This window comes from Anoplophora glabripennis, unplaced genomic scaffold (assembly GCF_000390285.2).
Source record: "Anoplophora glabripennis isolate ALB-LARVAE unplaced genomic scaffold, Agla_2.0 scaffold202, whole genome shotgun sequence".
NCBI classification, from domain to species: Eukaryota; Metazoa; Arthropoda; class Insecta; order Coleoptera; family Cerambycidae; genus Anoplophora; species Anoplophora glabripennis.
In genome coordinates this window covers 263,734-287,307 of record NW_019416304.1, presented here as the reverse complement: position 1 = coordinate 287,307, position 23,574 = coordinate 263,734, and the positions used below count along the sequence as shown (strand labels likewise).

The following is a 23,574-nucleotide window of genomic DNA, read 5'->3' as shown; positions in this document are numbered from 1 at the left end:
TTCAAGAACTTTTACCTACCAATAGATCCTCCGTCACGTCTTGCTTTCAGTCAATGTATTCAGGAACTCAGAAATAGAGACGATAATATCCACAAGAAAATCCTGTTAAGACGAAACCGCTTTTACTAGAAGGGGTATTTTTAATTCATACAATGAACATGTTTATTATGATATAAATCCACACGGAGTCAATAAAAGTCTGTTCCAACACGAATTTAAGATTAATGTTTAGGCTCGTATTATTGGTAGTATTTTAATTGGTCCTGTCATATTATCTGCTACATTGAAAGCAGAAAATTATTTAGAATTTCTCCAAAGACCCTACCTGCCTGAAGAGTTATCGATAACACTACGAATGGAAACCCATGTAATTATTTCCTTTAGGGAGCGTTGAGGACCACAGTTTATCGCTTTTCAGTAAGAAATACAGACAACGAATTATGGGAATGAATACCAAAATGTTATGAGAGGTCATGCACAATTATTTTATAAAAATCATTTTAATTTCCTAAGAAGAATTAATGCCAGCGTTCAAGATCAAGGAGGTCACTTTGAGCATTTAGTATTACTTTAATGTGATTACTAATGTCAATTTAGGTTTATTTAAAATGTTAATGTTGATATTGTTTATTTCAAATACTACTATTGATTTTTTATTTTATTGATTAAATACGTCTAAAAATGTGTAGATAATTTTGTTTTTTTATGTGTTTTTTTATTATTATTCCCTGTTTTGAGGCTGCAGTTATAAATTATTTTTTAGTATTCGGAGTTTTTGCCTATATTTAATGTATAAAAAATGCCAATTTTACTCGAAATCCATAAACGATATCAAGATTTTGTAATAGGCAAAACATCTTCTAAAATAGTGCTTATTTTTTAAAATATAAATTCTGGCATCGCTGGGCTACACACTAGAAAGAGAACATCCTATATATGTATTCTCTCCAAATTCTATATTTACATTGGCCTTATATAAAAAAATATGTGTACCAAATTTGAAGTTTCTAAGAAAAATAGTTTCCAAATTATTTGAAAAAATTAGGTTTTCTATCCTACAGAGTGTTTCATAATATATGCGCAGGACTTCAGGATGTGATAGCTCGTCCAAAAATTTGAAAAAAGTTTGTATTAACTTACCCTCTAAAATGAACAATTTTCGAGATACAGGGTGTTGGAATTGTAAAAAAAAATTCGTTTTTTGCGAATATCTCCGGAACCGTTTATCGTACAGAAAACAGCTTTTGTAAGCATTTATTACTCATAATAAGTTATGTTCTGTGCGAGAAAATTTTTTTTTCCAAAGTCATAATTGGTGAAGATTTTGAAGGGGAAGTGGGTGTTTTTCTCCCCAACTTCTACGCCACTGAAAAAAGTACGGTTTTGAGCCCATTTGAACCGCTAATGTTTTCTACACAAAAAAGTACTCTTGGTCATAAGCTCTAAAGTTGACCGTTTTCGAGAAAAATCTACTTTTATGTTGAAAAACATGGTCAATTTTTTGAAATAAATTTTTTTTACTAATTAAACAAAATTTATTTAATCGTTAGAACAAGTAACAAAACCAAACGTTAACATCATAGTTGCAAAATTAAAAAAAAACAAATCGTACACAGTTGGAAATGTCCTCCGTTAGCTTCAATGCACGCAGCAATTCTTCGACGCATTGACTGTCTAACACGCAAGAAAATTTCCGGAGTGTTCCGAATTATGTCGCAAGATGCAACAATGCGTTCTCTTAATTGATCAACATTTTCAACTGGAGTAGCGTAGACTAGGGTTTTGAGATGGCCCCAAAAGAAAAAATCTAAACAATTAAGTTCGGGAGATCGCGGGGGCCAAGGGTGGGGACCTCCTCGACCGATCCAACGGTCTTGGTATTCGTCGTCCAAGTATTGGCGAGCAACCAAACTAAAGTGGGCCGGAGCTCCATCATGCATAAAGTACATGTTTTCTCTTACTTGAAGCGGTACATCTTCCAGCAGTTCCGGCAGTACTTCTTCTAGAAATTGTCGATAATCTGCACCGTTTAATCTGTTCGGTAAAAAATGTGGGCCTATCAAATGATCACCGACGATGCCAGCCCAAACATTCACGGAAAATTGTTGCTGATGATTGCCTTCTGCAATTTCATGTGGATTTTCTTCAGCCCATATGTGGTTATTGTGAAAATTGAAAATACCATCTCTCGAGAAAGATGCTTCATCGGTAAACATAACTTGGGCTCCGAACTGAGGATTTTGAGCTATTTTGTCTTGCATCCATCTACAAAAAGCCAATCTTGGCGGAAAATCTCTTGACAATAAGGCTTGTACTCTTTGGATATGGTAGGGATACAAAAGTTGTCTTTTCAAAATTCTCTAAACCGTCGAGTGAGGTATGTTTAAGTTGTGAGCAATTTTTCTGGTACAATTTCGTTGAGGACAGCCTCTTCTACTTGGGCATTTGCAGCTTCCATAGGCCGCCCATTATCAGCAGTATTCTTTTTAAAACTTCCATTTTCCCATAGTCGTTGGTGAATGCGTTGAAACAAGGTATGATGTGGTACTTGGCGATCACGATGTCTTTCTTGATACAACCGCCTTGCTTCTGCCGAATTACCGCTCTCCATTCCGTAAAGGTAATGCATTTCGCACATTTCAGCGTTTGTGTAATTCATTTTTACTTTTGTAATACAAATTTTTGTTTTAAAATTTAAAGCCTACTTGATAAAAAAAATTATAATACATTTAGTAAAACACAAATTTTATTTCAAAAAATTGACCATGTTTTTCAACATAAAAGTAGATTTTTCTCGAAAACGGTCAACTTTAGAGGTTATGACCAAGAGTACTTTTTTGTGTAGAAAACATTGGCGGTTCAAATGGGCTCAAAACCGTACTTTTTCCAGTGGCGTAGAAGTTGGGGAAAAAACACCCACTTCCCCTTCAAAATCTTCACAAATTATGACTTTGAAAAAAAATTTTTCTCGCACAGAACATAATTTATTATGAGTAATAAATGCTTACAAAAGCTGTTTTCTGTACGATAAACGGTTCAGGAGATATTCGCAAAAAACGAAATTTTTTTTTCAATTTCAACACCCTGTATCTCGAAAATTGTGCATTTTAGAGGGTAAGTTAATACAGACTTTTTTTCAAATTTTTGGACGAGCTATCACATCCTGAAGTCCTGCGCATATATTATGAAACACCCTGTATATTTAGAAGGCTATATCTCAGTAGGCGTGCACTTTTGTATATAGGTAAGTTAGGCTAAATAGTCTTATTTTTATCCAAGGAACCTGTGCTCAAGCGTTGTCCATCCTTTTCAGACACCATTATCATTTGATTACATACTTTCTTACATTATTTATTGAAATCTTTTGATGAAAAGTTATATTATATAATTCTAAAATTATTCGTTTCAAAAAAAAAAGTTTTGCAAATTTTTAAGAATACTATTTTAAATTCAGTATATCAAATATTATTTTTTTGGGAGTTGATCCACCTCTCTGTTTCGAAGATAATAAAATACATTCTACTGCAATCTTCTAAACTTTTACGTTGGGGTCCATGCAAAATTGAATTTCAAACTAAAAATTCCTTTTCTTTGTGAAATGAATAATTTGAGTAATTTTATGTTTATTTGACGTCGTTATACCTGCCTAATTAAAAAGAAATAGTAATCAACGAATGGTTTCTTTTTTTCCTGGAAATACCATTATCAGTTAAGAACAGTTTCCGGAATACTAAATAACGTACTATATCCTATACTTATCTTATAGTATATCCTATACTTATATCCACACTGACTTGTATATTCATAAACCAAATAAGGGAATTGGCCTTTAAGTAAATTTTTGAGTCAATATTCATTTAAAGCTTCATATCTGAATAAATATGATATGTTCTTGTTTTATTCCGAATTGAACCAATTAATAACTTCCTAAATTTACAGACTGGAAAACAGTCAGTATTATGTAAATATTTAACTTAAGTATAAACTTTAGTTGGTCAGTAATCCTTTCTAAAATCCTAGGAATAGTACAATCATTGAAGCTGAAAATCAGCTGTAACGTCCGAATTCTTTGAAACTGCATGGATTTGCATGAATATTTAGAATAAGGCTCATCTTAGGTCCAAGTTCAAAAGTCACATCAGCCCGATTGACACTTTTTGTTTTTTAGGGGTAAAAACTACCCATAAGAAAAAAAATTGAAAAAATTAAGTTTTAAGCATTTTATTGATAAAAATCTTGTTCAAACACAAATATTAAATAATGTTCCATGTTCTCGAACATGTTTTATGATATATTTGATCTTTTCGACCCTTTATTAAACCCTTAAAAACTACCCCTATACAAAAAATAATGATAAAAAATTACTTTTAAAGATTTGGAATGATTAAATCGTGCAATTATTTAAAATAAAAGTTACCTAACAAAAGAATTTTTCCCTTTCAATCCCAATTGATAAAAATGATAAAAAATTACTTTTTAAAAGCTTGGAATGCTTAACGGTGTAATTATTTAAAATAAAAATTCCCTCATTGCTTATGAAAGAATTTGTATCTCATAACACTTTTCAATCCTAATAAATCACATCTGTGCTAAAAAAATGATAAAAAAATTACGTTTTAAATTTTGGAATGCTATAATTGTGCAATAATTTAAAATAAAAATTATCTTTTATTGTTTATGAAAGAATGTTTTACTTTTGTTATTTTCAACTCTTATAAACTACCCTTTTACCAATATTAATGTAAAATATTTTTATTATAATCGATTTTTAAATATAATCAATCATAAGAAAATTGCTACGCTGCATATAAATAATCACACTATTTTTTTTTACTTATTTTATTTGTATAATATAATACATAATATATAAAAATTAGAATGCCTATTTTGCTCCGAAAAAATGTCATAGGTTTTTTTTTTTACCATAACTCGGTTAATTTTGAAGCTATAGTATCCTACAAAAAAGCATTTTAAAAATAATTTCAGGAGCTGTAAGATCGTTTGCATATAAAACTTTTTAAGTCCTTGGCTTTTTAAAGGGAAAGGATCGAAGGGCTCGAGACAGGTCCTCTTTTTACTAAAATGGATACTTCAAGTGGAGATGTCTCCTTTATTTTTTATGCTATAGGAATGAAAAAAAGCAAAATATTTGTTTAAAAAATGCTACATTTTTGTTGTCTATCATTTTTTACGCATCTTTCATAGTTTCAGAATTATTATATAAATAAGGCAATTTTTTTTGAATAATGAAAAATACGTTTTCAACTATTACCGTACATTATTAAAAAAATACTCATTCTAAACCGGTCTAACTTCAGGATCGTATGAAAAACACTAAAACAAAATTAATGGTAAAGGGTCTACGATTAATTTTTGCTTTGTATAGGACGTACAACACTTTTTAAATAACATTTTTCTTTGTTTATTTATAAGCTAAATTTTTGTTCATTACACTTTTTTTTAATAAAATGCGTAGTTTTTGAGTTATTCGCGAAAAGTACTTTGAAAAAGTGTTTTTTTTTTTCACTCAAAATTCCAATGGTAAATAAAATTATTGATTTCTCGAAAGCATTCTTCGAATATTTTTTTCTCAAAATGTGATTCTCTATCGATTTCTAGCGTTATTTTTGAAAAAAAAATCCACCCCCTAGAAGGGGTGTCAATCCCCAACAGGGTGGAAGCGTCGATCGGCGCTATGTCACTAATGTTCATTGACCTTTTCTCTAACTATCTGCCAAATTTCAAGTCGATCGGTTCAGTTTCAAAGAATCCGGAGGAGAAAAGCTTCAATGACTCTACTAGAAGATAAATTTCAATTTTGTATTAATTTACTGATTGAAGTAATCGTTATAATAATACGCCTTTCACGCTTCATGGTATCTACCATCAAATTGCTTGTTTATCAAATTGACATTCAACTTGTTATTTTGAAACGAAGCATCTTGAAGTTTTTCAGATAATCTCCAAATCCAATTACGATCCAACAACCTAAATCTTTAAATCTCTGCTAAAAGTGCTTCCGAGAATTATGGAATTGAAATATGTTATTTCTATAAATACACGTACTTTTATAGTGTCTTTTTTAATTGTGTGGTAATAAGTATTTACCATTTTAAAATAATATCACGAATTAAAATAGAAAATTGTGGATCTCTAATTAGCTCGACGTTATTTTACCACTTGATTTCGAGTTAAGTACTTTATCATTGATGTAACTATTTGTGGAGGATAATTACTTAGAACAGACTGTTTCCAAAACTGTCAAGTTGTTTTGAAATTCAGTTTTTCTGGATAATTTACATACAAATAGCTTTTATCTTCCTCCACAGTATATTGTTTTTCAAAAGAGTAAAATTATGTAATACAATACTCGAACCCATCAATTATAAATGTATGAATTTGAATGTTTATAACTCCGCAAAAGAAAACTATCAAATATGAAGAATAAGTTGGCCGTTCGAGATCATGTGACCTACCAATCCATCAACCAAGAAATACATGCGTCGATGCCTATATTTACTATCCATCTGCTTTTAAAATACGTATTGTCAATGAAATGATAAAATGCACCTCAGCACAATTGCTTCAGTAAATGCTACAATGTGCCATCAAAATAAATGCCAGCAATAATCTCAAAGTAATAGCACAGTATGCACAAAAAGTTCACTATACAGGGTGTGCGTAACGTAATTTAAATAACATACAAGGTGATTCAGTTATAATGTCATTAATTTTAACCACGTATTCGAAAAGATAGAATATCGAAAAAAAAATGTTGCGTTGAATGTTGAAGCGAAACAGCTGATTTCCCCAGTCGTCTTGATTTTGCAATTGGTTTCAAAATCAAAGTGCATCGGATCCTAACTTTATTAACGAAGTGTTATGGACGGTTAAGTGTTTTTTTTAGCCGTACTGTCATTTTAAATAGGTAGGTACCATGCTACTCTTTAAAAATTAATAATCAAACTGATTAATTAATTGAACATAAAACTAAAAACTCGTGTTCATTTATAAAATATTAAAAATATTAAATAACCTAACATTCGAAAACAATTATTCTCTTCATATATTTGTTTTTACTAACAAATAAATACGAGGCATATCCATAAAGTAAGTGTACTCAATTTTTAAGAAATCGAAAGGGCAGTAAATTTAAGAAAATTTACATATTTCGAAAGGTTTATCAAACACTATTTTCCGACGTAACCACCTTCAACCTCAAAGCACTTTATGAGTCAAGGGAGATTTCCGTCAAAAAAATTTATCGCCATCTCTCGGGCCCATTGTTTCAAAGCACTGGCGGCATTATCGTCGGTAGAAAACCATTTTCCATCCATAAACATCTCCAGAGAAGAAAAAAGATGAAAATCAGAAGGTGCCAGATCACGGCTGTGAGTGGGATGATTGACGATGTTCCAACCGAAGCAATCCAAGAGTTGCTTTGTGGCTCTAGCTACAGTGGCTATAATAGAGTCACTGTAGCTCTAGCTATGTGAGGACGTGCATTGTCATGCAACAAGCACATTCCTTTCGTTAACATTCCCCTTCTTTTGTTCTGTACGCCCTCCTCTGAGGCAAAAAGTCAATGAGGAGAATCCCTATACGATCACAGAACAAAGTTGCCCCGATTTTTCTCCTTGGTTCATCATGAACATTCGTTCTGCCAGCTTTATACTCTCGACGCCACTTGTACACATTAGTACGATTCAGCACACCATCCCCATAAATAGTTTAGATTTTGTTAGAAATTTGCAAGAAGAAATCGGATTACACTCATCACCTCATAACTTGCGGGATTGAGAATAAAGGCACTCATTATTTCACCACAACACGCCACTACAACAACAGTTCTCAACTGTCTGAGACAAATTAGCAATACCTAGTAGACAACAAATAATAAATAACTATCCGAAATGGAAACTAAGAATATGTTTAAATATAATTAACACAGAAACACACACCTGTTAGTTTGACATTGTTCAATAATGTAATAAAATCGTTCATAGCAACATATTGTATTCTTACTGTTGTGTTATCAGTGACAAAGGCTAATTAGACCAGGCAATAGAGAGAAAAATATTTAAATTTTCGCGGCCCGGTCCGATTTTAATGCGGTTTTTTGCAGTTTGTTCAGAAAGACCGTCGGAAAAAAGTCCCGCCTTTTTTATTATCCGGAAGTGGCGGAAATGCATCGCGGATGCATAAAGTGCATCTAGAAGTGCATCGCATCCGAGAAACTTGCCAAAGTGCACAAAATACCGCAAAAATTGGTACTCGGAGGTTTTGGGGGGCGCAGAATTCGAATATGCATCTATCCAGTCCACCCGACCCCCCGGGGGGCGACTTCCGGCCGTCTGGGGGGCGCGGGGGGCACGTGGATTGCAAGGTTCTCCGAGTGACTGGAAAAATGGATTTCGGGGGGTTTTCGCGGGTGCTGATTCCGAATTCGAGGGTGACAAATATCCCCTGTTCTCGTGGAGGGGGCGGCAGGGGGGTTGAAATCTAGAGTTCCCGAAATGACTGGAAAAATGGATCTCGGGGGTTTTTGCCGGTGCTGATTCAGAATCTGATCCTGCCAAATGCGTCCGATGACTATTTCTGATTATTTTGGGGAAGGGCGTTAATCTTCTAAGAAGGATGAATATAAATTAATGGAAAATCATAGGACGAAACTCAGAAGGAGAAGGAAGAGAACGAGGAAGAGGAAGATAATTTTGATTGGTATTTATAGTTGTTTGATAAATGAGCCCGTGTGACAATTAATACAGAAGGAATATATTTTAAGACAATATATATTTTAAAACAATAAATATATGTACTTTTATACTTTAGAACAATAAATATATTTAAAAAAATTATCAGGCTTATCCTTTCTTTTTCCAACCGAACTTTTTAGATTGAGTTTCGTTGCTAGTTGGGGAAGATTTGTCTGTGGGATTTTGCATATCTAGATTTTTGGCATCGATGAGTATTGTCTAATTTTATTTGATTTAAGACTATTTAGGAAAAATTTTGAACTTGTTTGAATTAGCCTGATGCTTTTAGAATAGTTTAGGAAAATTTGGATATTAGTTTTGTTTTAAACTTGTCGAAATGTCAACGATTACAGAATGTAAACTACCATTATACAGGATATTTCAGTATTAAGTAGGCAAACTATAAGGAGATGTTCCTTAGGTAAAAATAAATAGGTGTATATAAAAGATACAGTGTTAAAGATTCCAAAAAAATAATTCAACATTTAGAAATATTGACGGCATTATAATTTTGCAAAATGGTGCATGCAACAAAGATACCTTATTCATTACGAGGGATTATTTGACATTATTAGTCAGCAGCCTACTTATATCTTCTTAACTAATAATCGTAAACAAGTTTATGAGGTGAACTTAAATAAACTAAATTTTCCATAAAACCGTAGCAACCCTAGAAAAACCAAAAAATAATTTTTAACCAGGACAAAATAGTACTAATTATCATTTTTCACAGGACCGTACTACTTTATTTGTCGAATTAATTGGGCAGCCTACACAGCCTATATTCTCTACTGCAGACTAGTCATAACAAGTCACAACAAGTTTTACTTAAACATCTTTGCTTTCGCGATATAAAACATTTTTTTTAGAATTTTCATCAACCTGTATCTCGAAAACGGAGTGTGTCCGGCTCTATGTAATTCTTTTTGTCTATTTTTACCTGAGGATTCATAGAAATTTTTTAGCGCACATAATAACACATAATTTAAAGTGCACCTGCTGGCAGTGAGTGCAAACAAAAATAAAAACATAAACAACACAACATACATTTATTTAAGGTATATTTACAGCAATAAATTATTTTATGCACGTACTAAAGTGCATTTACATATAGTTTAAATATATACATAAATATTTACAGTCTTCTTGTGCAAAAAGAATGCAAAACTAACCAATTTTGTTTAAAATGATACCTTCGGTGAAGAGATCTACAAATACTGTTTCTAAATTATCAGAAAAATATAAAATATACTGTATATTTCATTAGTATTCGGATATTACTATAGGGGGTTACGTTTTTATATTATTCCATAAATATTAAGTACATATTTTGCAATACAGAAAACAAACATTTTAAGTATGTACAAGATGCATTCCAAGTAAACAGGATTTGATACTAAATGAAAACTTTTGCTGTCCTGATAAAAAAACGCATTATATAAGAATCAGTCAATCATTTCATAAACTTAGTTTTGCCTAACCAAAAATGTCTCGCACTGAGAAAGTAGATAATATCACCACTACACAATAATCACTGACACGTATTACACAAGTTATAGTTTCGAAAAACCCTCTGTTTTCATTATCAAAGACTTAGTTATACAGTTGACTGAAAGTTTTTTGACAGCATTTTTCGAAACGTTGACTATGTAATGTGATTTTCAACGTAGCAAAAATACCCAACAAGACTATCAATACTGCTCGAGTCATAAATCAAAATAATCATTTTAGATAACAGGAACAGCAGTAATATTGTACTTCACAGTATTTTTCATGATTTTCATGCGTTTCAAATCATCACCTTTCTGTTAGTTTTGCACCCCCACACATCACTTCAGACTTACATGTTCTTCTATACTCCTAAAGAAATCGTGGAAGCTGCTGTTCTTGTATTGGATTTCCATAAGGATTTGCGTCTGATTACGTCTGCTTTCACCGGAGTTTTTGAAAGCGATGACACCAATAGTCAGTTCCAGGCAGAGAACGACGCATAACGTGAGGCCAAACTGAAAAATGCCAAGGAAATTAGTATTTTTTAATTGCCAGACTGTCAAAGGATAGTGCAACTTCGAAGGCAAAATAAAAGTCGACTTTTATTTTAATCTTTTGGGTGGAACGTTCAACGGAGTCGACTTTTCAAGGCGATTTCTGTGGGTCGTGGTAATTTACAACCATATTAGCGTAAATATTCAGTTTGTAAAGAGTTTTGAGTTGAACCCAGAAAAATTAATATTTTACCAGAATTATTTGCAATTTAACTCAATGAAACGTGTTAGTTTTTCTCATACCTACTGGTTGCTATGGTATGTTGTTTATTATCAATTATTTCATAAACAGTTCCATTTGAAATTGGTAAAAATGCAAGAAAGTAATGTTGTTCCTGTGGCTGTTTTTGAAGAAGCTCAAGAGAGCAATTTTCCATTTATTGCCAGCGAAATCCAGGGAACATTATGAAAAAGTGAATGGTGGAAAAAACGGAGAGTAGTGACAATAAATGAAGAATGTGGTCATCTATGTGGTCGAAGTATTCGATGTCGAAGGGTACTATATAGGCCTACAAAAATATAGATATTGGAAAATATAACAAGCTTACTGCTTATTTGAAGAGTGGATCGAGAGGATACAAAGCAAAAAGCAGCAGTATTGGAAAGAGCACATATTGAAGAATTTTTCCGATAAAGAATATTTAATGGTTAGGGTAATATCTCTTTACCTTTTACATGTTGTTAGGTATACAGTGTGGCTACGATTTAGGTGACACAGGCTTATAACTCAGGTGTTAATTGACGAATCTTTTTCAAATTTTAACCACTTATGCAGATCAATGGGGTGGACATTTGAGGATCATTAAACTTACGTATATCCATAGGTGTGCGTTAGGGGAAATTAAAAGGGGGTCGATTTTTCGGTATTTTTTATTAGCGAATAAAATACGGAAATGCTGATGCCTTAGTCTTAATCAGTATCATCGAAAATATACCCATGTCAAGTTTCATCCAAATCGTATACTGGGTTGTACAGAAAATTCATTTAATACAAATGTAAATGATTTAGGTGACACAGGCCTATAACTCGGGTGTTAATTGACGAATCCTTTTCAAATTTTAACCACTTATGCAGACCAATGGGGTGCACATTTGAGGATCATTAAACTTACATATATCCATAGGTGTGCGTTAGGGGAAATTAAAAGGGGATCGATTTTTCGGTATTTTTTATTAGCGAATAAAATACGGAAATGCTGATGCCTTAGTCTTAATCAGTATCATCGAAAATATACCCATGTCAAGTTTCATCCAAATCGTATACAGGGTTGTACAGAAAATTCATTTAATACAAATGTAAATAAGCTAATACAGACTGGATAACAAAAAAAAAAAGGTATAACAAAACTCAGTTTATTTTCTTAGTTTCAATGTAGCCGCCATCTCTCCTTATACATTCTTCTGTTACCTTTCTTATATGACGATTTACTTTTTAAACAAAAAGACCATAAGAAAATGTCTAAAAAAGAATAAATTGAAGCCCTTTAAACCAAAAATTTTACACACTCTTTTAGAAGGAGACAATTTAAGGAGGCTAGACTATGCTTTCTGGGTGCAAGGCGAATTTCTGAACGACAGAAATTTGTTGAAAAAAATAATTTTTAGCGATGAAGCTACTTTTTCTACAAATGGTGTTGTATCGACGCAGAACTCTCGATATTGGGAAAGAGACAATCCCAGGTGGATAATGAATGCTAAGAATCAGTATGTTTATAAAGTGAATGTTTGGTGCGCGATTTTTAATGATCGAATTATCGGACCCTTTTTTATAGAAACTTTAAACGCCCAAAATTTTTTACGTCATTTGGAAACGGAATTTACTGATGTTTTGGACAATCTGCCGCTAGATGCTAGACAGAATTTATATTTTATGTTAGACGGTGCTCCTGCACATAGTTCGCGAATAATTAGAAACTGGCTGAATACTAATTTTCCGTTAAAGTGGATAGGGCCTCGTAGCCCGCTGCAGGACTGGCCAGCCAGGTCTCCTGATCTTACACCAATGGATTTTTATTTTTGGGGTACAGTTAAAAATAAAGTTTACACCAATCGTCCACAAAACATAGAAGATTTAAAACGACGAATAAGAGAGGCATGCCGAAACATTTCTTGTGAACAACTGCGAAAAGTAAATCGTCATATAAGAAAGGTAACAGAAGAATGTATAAGGAGAGATGGCGGCTACATTGAAACTAAGAAAATAAACTGAGTTTTGTTATACCTATTTTTTTTTGTTATCCAGTCTGTATTAGCTTATTTACATTTGTATTAAATGAATTTTCTGTACAACCCTGTATACGATTTGGATGAAACTTGACATGGGTATATTTTCGATGATACTGATTAAGACTAAGGCATCAGCATTTCCGTATTTTATTCGCTAATAAAAAATACCGAAAAATCGACCCCCTTTTAATTTCCCCTAACGCACACCTATGGATATACGTAAGTTTAATGATCCTCAAATGTCCACCCCATTGATCTGCATAAGTGGTTAAAATTTGAAAAAGATTCGTCAATTAACACTTGAGTTATAAGCCTGTGTCACCTAAATCGTAGCCACACTATAGACATGGGCCCGAAGGCACTTTTTAAAAAATATACTTAATAATAAAAGTTAATAATCAGTTTTTTTTTTGTTCTTATTTCTAATGTCGTATAATATTAGTAACTGTTTAAAGTAGGTAATTTCGTAATTATTATCAATTTTTCGTAATAATAGTGTGGGATGGTGATATTTGCAATATGTAGGTATTTCAATACCATGGGTGATATTTGTTATAACCGAAATAAAGTTTAAATTCGAATTAACACAGACGGGCTCTGATGTCTTATAAAATTAATTAAAATTCATTTTAATTCAACACGAAATATGTAATAACACCCCTATTTCCTCTTTGTTTTACACCCTTAAGGAGATGTAGCTTCCTTATAACGCTTTTTAGGCGTTCATTTCAATGTTCATAAGAATTTTTTGTATTACCTGCTCTCCAAATTTGTGACACTATTCGTTAAACATCCCGTACAAATTGTAGATAACCCTTTGTTCCTAATATCTTGGTTCAATATTGGATCAATCCGGTCGTTTCGGATAATGATTTATAAATTGTACAAAATTAATCTGTCTTTTTTTTAAACAAAACAGGGATCTGTTTACCTCGAACATACATGTTTCTCTAAGCCATCACGCGGCATATGTTTAGCCCTTGTTTTTCCGATATCAAATATTCATTACAATTGCCGTTATCTTAGCGATAAAAATAATTTAATGCATTTTTTATTTACCATCTGCTTTCGACAATATTATCTTTGTACTACCGATAGTAAGTTTCAGTTTACTGTTCGTAGTACAGTATTGATTTTGGGGATTAGAACACCTAATGAAAGTTTTAATTATTCCTTTGCATCATTTGCGAATAATTGATTTTGAACCCTATAATTTTTTTGGTAGCATAAAAGTGGTAGTATTTCAATACACATAAGTTCTATAATACGTTAATAAAATGCTAGTTTGTCACCAAAGTACGTAATGTCGTACCCAAGCACATCAACATTAATATCACTTGGAAATAGAAGTGGGTCTAAGTTTGATCCCTGTGGAACTACAAAAATTACAACTCTTACAATATCCATCGTACGATTGTTTTTATGGCTACTTACAAAAACATAGAAAGGTTTACTGTAGCTTTTGGCGCAAATGCATCCCACTACGGCTAGTACCAAACTCAGACCGCCTAGTATGATGACCAAAGTTGGAAGTTCCAAGAAATCTAAGCCAATATACCGTCTTGGCCATCCCAGTTCATCTACGTAAACTACGCCCAAAGCAATCAGACAAACGCTCAATACCTGAAAAAAAAAAAAATAATCAGTAGTTTTAATTTTGTAATCATCATCTAATAGTGGAGGTGAAATAAATTTTGACGTGAATTTGACAAAAAAATCTATGGGTGCTGAAACAGGTAATTTAGGTGGTTATTAGATACACAATAAACAGCTTTGCATATCTTGCAGTGTCATATGGAAGTTGAGGGAATAGCGAGATCTAATTTAAAAAAAATATAGGGACACAACAATAAATGTAAAGATGACAAGACTGTAGATCAAAATACAGGTTGTTTCTTAAGTAGAGATAAAAAATCCAGGGGTGTATTCTGTGGCTAAAATTAAAGGTTTTTGTTATATAAATGTAGGGTCTTAAGACAGCCATTGTCCAGCTACAGTGTGTCAAAAATTAAAAAAAAAATACAAATGAGCTATTAGAACTAATGAATCTGCATTTAATATATCGTTGTTAATAAGAAAATATAATTGAAAATCCAAATAGAATAATGACTATTAAAATTAAAACAAAAAAGTAATTATTCTTGAGGTGTACCAAGGAGGAAAGCTCCAAAACCAATGAGATATATAATCTTTAGGTATATGGGTTGAACTTTCTCATTAAAATTATGCAAAAAATGCCATTAAATGAATATACTCATCAAACAATACTTTAGGATCAAATTTAGAAGTAGATTTGAGCAGTTAACATTCAATTTGTTAAGATTATCTAATAATAAATCAACAGAAGATTTAACTTCCAAAAACAACTTAACTTCGTTCGCATAGAGCAAGTAATTTCATCAAGGCATTTAGTGAGATCATTAATGAAAATAAAAATTAATAGTGTCCTCAGAATTGACCATTGAGGCACCCCTGAATATTGATGAAATTTGGAAGTCACGATACTGTACAAAGGCATATTTGTTACTGAAATAACACCTAAGCAAAGATAACATAACTGAGGAGATACAGTACGATTCCAATTTCACTTTTAATGATTGTGATCGAATACTTTAGGAAAACCCGAGGGAAAACCAACACATATCACATCAACTTGATTTTTCCTGTCCAAAGCTTCAGAAATTGGGTTTTATTTAAGAAAATTTTAGGTAGTAGAACGAGTACTAATAAATGATTGTGCAAGATTATTTCAAGAGAGACAACACCTGTGGCAGAAAGTTACTTCATTTTTCCATTCAAATATTTAGAAGAATCTTTCTCAACACAAAAAGTGTTCCGTCTTGCCAACATTTTGAAAATTAATTCCATTCGAAATTGAAAGAGCAGTGAAGTATTTGCTGAAACACTTAATTCGAAATGGTTAGTTGCATCTATCAATGACAATTTAAATGATTTTATTTTAATTTGTAATTTACAGTAACGCCACTGTCAGTAGAATGTGAATAGTGCACCACTAATGGCTACGAATTGACAAATGGACTCGTGTATCCTTTTTTAGAAAATTGTACAAATATTGCACCACTTGTTGGCCATGTTTGGGTTGGCCCACATTAAACATAGTTAAGAATCTCAGGTCAGGGTATTTGTTAATTAATGTAACAAGCGTTTCATTTTATTCTATTTGTACTAGATATTTTTTCGCACAAAAATTAAATTTATTTTGGATAAATATTTAAAGGTAATTCGTCAACGTCTACAGCAAAACAAAAGTGTGATATTTGAAATAGGTTGTAAGGTCTAATTTTTCCGAAACATCATTTTTGTGTAATCATCAACATCATCAGAGTACCTAATATTTAAATAAATGGAATGGATTTACAATTAAAATATTTGACAGGAATGACGTATAAACTTACATTTGCTACAAACGATGGGCCAAATTAGCGTGTTATGTTCTACATAAAAGAATTTTCGCCCACGCAAAAACTATATTTACGCATAACTAGGAATATCAGGAGAAAACATTGATTAAACGTCAAACATAGACGAACATCTTCGTCGTCTTAAGTAAATACTAATATCAGGTATGTAGACCGTCAACAAATCAGCAAATAAAGTACAAAGCGCCCCAACAAACAACTTATTTATTTATTACTATTTTTTCTTTTAGAGGACGTATCTGAGCTACGCGTCATTTTTGTTTTAATTCCTGTGAAGATCATCTGCAATCAACCGTTATTAATATAAATCTCACAATGCGTGACTTAAAAGGTGACTTTATAGTTTGTTTTACAATTAAATGTTTAACAATTAAGATTAAAAATAAACTGCTTTTAAAGGAAAATTTATGTTTACTTGAAACTCTACAACTCTCTGCACCGTAATAAATTCTTAATTTGTTTTCGTTCTTATACAGGGTGTTATTAACTAGATAAGTACTAAATTTAATCAAATGAAACACCATTACAACATAAAACAAATTAACTTTTCTAAGTTTGATGTAATTCAATCATTTTGTGTTAATATTTGTCCAAATGATGATCAATCAACGAAAATAGAAATTAGTTTATTTGTCAATCGTTTATTTTTAGACGATCTACTCCTTGTTAGAAATTCAATAATTTTTTTTTAGAATTAATTAAAGATTTAAAATTTGGAATGAATCTCTCTGTCATGTACTGATCCACTCGACCATATAAAACGCTATCTTAACTTGGGGATATACAGGGTCGGAAAGTCCCCATGGTTCATCGGCCGTTACGTGCGAGCGATAAAGAAAGTCATAGAATAAGATCCACTTCTTATTTGTAGAAGGGCGAAATGGGCTGTGACTATTAGACGCCTTCATTATAGCCATCTTTCTCTATTGCACGGATTTCTATGACTAACTTTATCGCTCTCACGTAACGGCCGATGAACCATGGGGACTTTCCGACCCTGTATACCTTCTCCAGTGAAGGTTTTTTCACAGCAGGGGAGGCTATTAGGACTTACATATATCAATGCATTTGAGAATAAATACTAGTTTTTATAAACATGAATATAGAAATCAATGGTATACAGTATGACCCACAGACCACCTAGACTGGCTTATAGAGCGACTTTGGTGAAAACACTTTGGAGCCTGATTTGGAGCCCAGCGCTCAGTCGTGTCCTAGCATTTGACGTGTACGCATCGCTGTGATTTCGATAATTAGACGTTTTATCATGGGCAAGTGTATTGTAAAACATTGTATAAATAGAAGTGATCGAGTTGGTGAAGAGAGGCGAAAAGTTTCCTTCTTTAGGTAAGTAAAAAAAAGGAATATATAAAAGGTAAATATGTACGCCATTTTTCGGTTAACGTCACAAGTTTCCAGGGTTAGCTTTATAATTTTGTTCGCCCACATAGTGTAGTGATTAACGTGATATTGTTATTATAAAATAATGAATGAATTACTGTAAAATATTTTTAGTAATTATTTACTTTATGTGAGTCTTAAATTTTTATGAAATTTTACCAATTCCCGTCATTTCGAGATAGCTGAAAATTAATTAAATATTTTTTTCAATTAAAAAAATCGCAAACAAAACTAATTTCAGATTCAGTATTCGTACAGTCAATTAATTTTTATTAAAGATCGTGGTTGTTTGACGTATCCATCTCGAGATGTCGTAGTAATATGCTAAGAAACAGAAAAATTAATAAAATTTTTAAATAATGATGAAAGCAGAACACCTAGGCTACAGAAAAATAAAATTGTTTATCATGTATTAAAAAACTTTCTGAATGTGAACATATTTGAAAATTTGCATGAACATCAATTTGATAATTTGCCTAACAATTGTAATCATTTAATAGAACTTGTAAGGGCTGAATGTGAAAAGTATATCGATGTACGAATAAATCATGAAGTCAAATTATTTAATTCGGTAAAATCTACGAAAAGACAAATATTAAATAAATTAATATTATTTAGAGGACAATAAATATATTTAAATTATTTTGTAGTTTTATTTAATATGACACTAAAATATACTATTTTCTGAATTACAAACTTAAAATTGAATATTTGTCATAAGATGCAATATAATGTTTAATATGTAATAAAAATATTACTTAATCCGGATCTGCTTAAAGATGCGCACGATCAGATTGCCTTCCACACTCCACTTCCCCGGATTTTGCATTCACTGGTACCCGTGCATTGGAATTAGATACGGCCAGTCTAGGTGGTCTGTGGTGGCATTTGTTTTTAAACCTTGTTTATTTATTGTGCGATTTTAACCGGATTTTAGTAAAATTCAAATTTTTTATATTAGGAATTTTTTAAGAAAAAATATATTTACTCCACTGAATTCACGATTACCCCGCCCTCCAAACCGGGCCAATACAAAATTTTATTAAAAAAAATAAATAACGATTTTGTAGAAAAATCAAAAATTCTCAAGTCTACTTTTTTTTCATTAATTTATTGTTGATATCAAGTTGTCCATGAAGCAAAACAAACACAAACAAATTAAATTAATTAAACTCTAGTAGTGTGGTATTATAATAATTATTAATAATCTTAGTTTTGACAAATTTAAAAATAAAATAATGAAGCTGAAACCAACAAAAGTTAAATAATTATATTCTTGTCACTTCCATCAATCCACCATTTACACACTCAATTCTTTTACGTAATTACTTTTTGTATTTGGTTTGGGGTAATATCTGCACAGGTTTGCAGTACCCTAGCACGTAGCTCGTGTACAGTTTGTGGCCTTGATTTATATTTTTTTTGTTTCAATAAACCCCACAGAAAAAAATCTAAAGGCGTCAACTCCGGTGATCTCGGCGGCCACTCAATTAAAGGACTATTTCGTCCTATCCAACAGTTCTCAAAATGTTCGTTTAACCATTCTCTCACCGCAGCAGCGTTATGAATAGGGCTACCAAGTATTTGAAACTTCAAATTAAGGAGATTTCTTAAAGGCAAATCATCTAATCTAATTCGTTCGGAAATTCATTATTACGAAAATTTAAAAATCTGTTCGCATTCAGTTGCCGTCAAAAGAGAAAGGGCCAATTATTCTATTATTTAGTGTTACACCAAACGTTAACTTTTTGCGAATACTGTCTCTTTGCGTTTATAATCAATTCTGCATTCTCAGCTGACCAATGACGACAATTTTGGGACAAAACTACCCCATTTGTAGTAAATGTGGCCTCATCACTAAATAAAATTTCACTTAAAAATTTAGGAATATTTAAATATTCTCCATGTAGCCATTAGCAAAATTGCCAAACGTCTTTCTTCATCTCCCAATTCCAAAGTATGGACAAATTTTGGTTTAAAAGCTTTTATTTTATTTTTTTGCCAGGCCATTTAATATAATAATTGTTTTAGTGCAATAGTGAGCTAAAAGATAGAGACGTTGTACTAAAATTCGAATTATGGAGGTCTTGCACATAGATTGTAGGAGTACTAATTCATATAATTACATCCATAACTCAAAAATTACATTTTTTGAGTTACTTTTTTAACAACCTGTATAAGAAATGCGATAAATACTTTCAGACAATAATAATAGTGCATAAGTAACAGATAAAATCTAAAACGTAATGAAAGTAATAGTAAAATATTTAAATAAGTCTATAAAATACATTTTTTGTCTGTAAAATGATGTTTTTAAGTTCCGTTTTTAAATATTACTCCAACCAAATTACACTTGAAGAAAAAAAATTGTCACCTGGACTTTTATAAATGGAAATCGTAAAAGGGCTTATAATAAACTAAAAAAAATAAATGCGTGAGCAGGGGTGGCGGAAGGTTGATTTGGGGGGTTGAAAAGTTGTGTAAAATTGTATCGTTGGGATTTCTGGCGAAAGTTGATGTCAAACAAAAAAGTATCCAGTACAAAAGTTGTAGATCATCATACAACTTTTGTAGACGTCATCTTACACTATTAAGATTCCCTAGAAAAATGCGAGAAACAGGTTTTTCATCGTACAGAGTTCTGCCGATGATAATTTTTTTTTCATTTTGACATAGGTATACATTTTGGTAAAATAAAAAAATCTGTAATCACAGTTCAAAATCATGCTCAAAGATGTAAACAAAATAAAAAATGACTTGCAACAATGAATTTTTCAGTAATTGTTGATAATTTGTTTAAATTAAAAAAAATCAAAAACTGATTACACCATTCAATTCTACGGAAAAAAAATACAAAAAAACTGTGTCTCATTGTTTGACTCAAAACTTTCTTTTTGTACAGTATTACTATAAACATCTAAGTCGAATTACAAATGCCCAAATGATAAATTATCTCTGGATGATTTGATATTTCAGCAATACAAAGTATTCACTGCAAAGTCTACAGTCCAATGGCGTCAACATTTTTGCAATCCAACGTTTTGTCTTCGAGGGACCATCATCAGGTTAATTTTATTAAAGTCATTTTTAATTCTGATTTAGATGATACATATTACCATTGTAATCGACTTAAAAAGGTTTTTAACTGCCATTTAAAATTTTTTCTAAATACATCTCTGAACGCTTTCAAAATATCTATTGGAGGAAGCATAACAGTATAAAAGTCAATACAGCACAAAATATCCAACAATTTTTTTTAATCAATAATTTAAAAAGTTAAAAAATAATACGAATTTATGAAATGTTTTATTATTTCTAATTAGTATTGCTATTAGTAAAAAGAATTGTTGAATATTTTGTGCGGTATTGATTTTTATACTGTTTGACTTCATCCAATAAAACAATTATGCAAAATTTCGGGTTTTTCCGGATATCTCCGGAACTACCCGGAATTTTAAAAATTTCTAAACCGCATATTGTTAGGTATAAAAAACACAACTTTTTTCTGATCTGAGCCACCCCGTATCTCTTACCGTTTCCTAGATCCTAATGCTATCCCATCCTTACCTTGGACACACTGTATATCTATGAATTATGTTTATAGCAATACTGTAAGTACAAAAGTTTTGGGTCAAACAATTTTTTGTATTTTTCCCGTACAATTGAACGGTGTAATCAGTTTTTGATTTTTTTTTAAATTTAAACAAATTATCAACAATTACTGAACAATTTATTGTTGCAAGTTATTTTTTATTTTTTTGCATTTTTGAGCATGTTTTTGAACTGTGATTATGGATTTTTTTTTATTTCATGTCAAAACGAAGAAAATGATCACGGCAGAACTCTGTACGATGATTTTTCTAAGCAGAATTTTTATTTGAAAAAAATGTGTTTCAGACCGGAAAAAATGAATATCTCGTAAACTTATTGATTTTTTTATCTAAAAAAATGTGAGGTTATTAAGACACAGAAAGGTATTCTTTCACTAAGTTTCGTCAAAATTAAATAATTTTTGCGGAAATGAGAAATGAAAAACAAAAAATCAGAAAAAAACCTGTTTTCGCATTTTTCTCGGAAATTTTGAGGTTATCGTTAAAAGTGACTTCTACAAAAGTTGTAGATTTTTGCATGATCTACAACTTTTGTGTTTGATACTTTTTTGTTTGACGTCAAGAAATCCCAATGATACAATTTTTCACAACTTTTCAACCCCTCAAATCAACCCTCCGCCACCCCTGCTCATGCATTTATTCTTTTTTCGTTTATTATAAGCCCCTTTACCACTTCCACTTATAAAAGTCCATGTAACAATGTTCTTTTTTTTTCCCTCTAAATGAGTTATTTCGATCGGTCTATATCAAGTAACTTTCGAAATAAAGGATGCAGCCATTCAGAATAACATACTGTACTGCTCAAGAAGCATAAAAATTGAAATACACCTCACGGGAATAGGGGATAACCCTTCATATTATTATCACTATTACAAATTCAATCTAATCTCGTGATCTAAATTGCCTGGCACACCTTATAAGGCGTAAAACGATAAATAATGAGACAAGATTAACAATCAAGTGACTCTCAAACCACTCGTGACCAGAACTAAACAATTAAAATGAAAGAAGGCGGCCGTACTTACCCCGAAACAAATGCTGAACACCAACAACGCCACCCTCAGCACGTGCTCGTTGGGAGCAAACTTCATTTTGCGGTACTGCTTGGCCAGCGCATATCGAAAATCACTGCAGAATAATTGTACTACTAAGAGATTCATTGTTTATACGCGACGCTGATTAGATAAAATTGCTCTCAAAAGTGATATTATCGTTCGGCGCTATCGTACATCTACATTAACTCTGCCGTTCTTGGTTCGACTCACCGAATGTTTACTGTTTATTAGTAGAAGTTTGCGTGTTAGCGGTAACACGTGGCTATTTACATCTATTATTTATTCAGACATTTAAATCTGTATTAGCATGAATAAGGTAAAATTTATGTATATTTATTGACGTCCTCGGTACTGCTACAGTATTTATTTATCCGCGTCGAAATCCAGATTTACATGGTGTATGAAATTGTTGTTTTGTTTACCATTACTTCAGGTACAAGGTGAACCAAAACACCTGTGACACTTTCGCTTCAGGTTCAGTGTTCGAATAGAGCGCATCTGCACATTTTAGTTAAATATACTACTGGAAAAAATTAAAGGAACAAAAATATTTCATAAATTTTTTAGTGATTTTTCAAAGGCTATATGTATGTCAGTGAAAAATGGTCGTGTCGAGATAAAAAAAACGTTTTGAAGCTTTAATTCTCCAGTTTCAAGATCTTTTTACAAAAAAATTGTTTAAACTATGATTTTATCGAGGGATCAAAAGAAATAATTTTTTTGGACTGTCCTTGGACAGTGTGCTTTTCCAGAGGTCTCCGTACGACTATTGGTTACCAAGATCTGAATGGTATTGATATCTCTCCAAGAAATTATTGCACAGTAAATCCACGAGCGGATGTGAAAACTGAAATAAATTATCTGCAAGGACCTATCATGGTTTTCGGAGAAAAAACGTTTTTCATCCTTGACATTAATTTGAAAAAAGTGCAAAAAACGACTTTTTGCGATTTTTAGAAAATGTACAAATACATTGAAGAAAAAAGACTAATGTTGAAAGAAATGTGTATAACTCAATGTGTCAATAACCCTGTAAATTG

The 23,574-nt window shown here is 31.9% G+C and overlaps 1 protein-coding gene across 1 annotated transcript in view; it reads right to left on the bottom strand.

The window, feature by feature from the left end:
• Nucleotides 1-22,755, bottom strand: part of LOC108908396 (tetraspanin-9-like) — a 28,424-nt gene extending 5,669 nt beyond the window's left edge. Inside the window, exons 1-3 of the mRNA XM_018712433.2 lie at nt 22,505-22,755; nt 14,462-14,650; nt 10,601-10,762 (exon numbers count right to left, since the gene is read on the bottom strand). Coding sequence (XP_018567949.1) covers nt 10,601-10,762; nt 14,462-14,650; nt 22,505-22,639 — 486 coding nt within the window. The 5' untranslated portion in view covers nt 22,640-22,755. The remainder of the gene's footprint in view (nt 1-10,600; nt 10,763-14,461; nt 14,651-22,504) is intronic.
• Between the last annotated feature and the right edge of the window lie 819 nt (nt 22,756-23,574).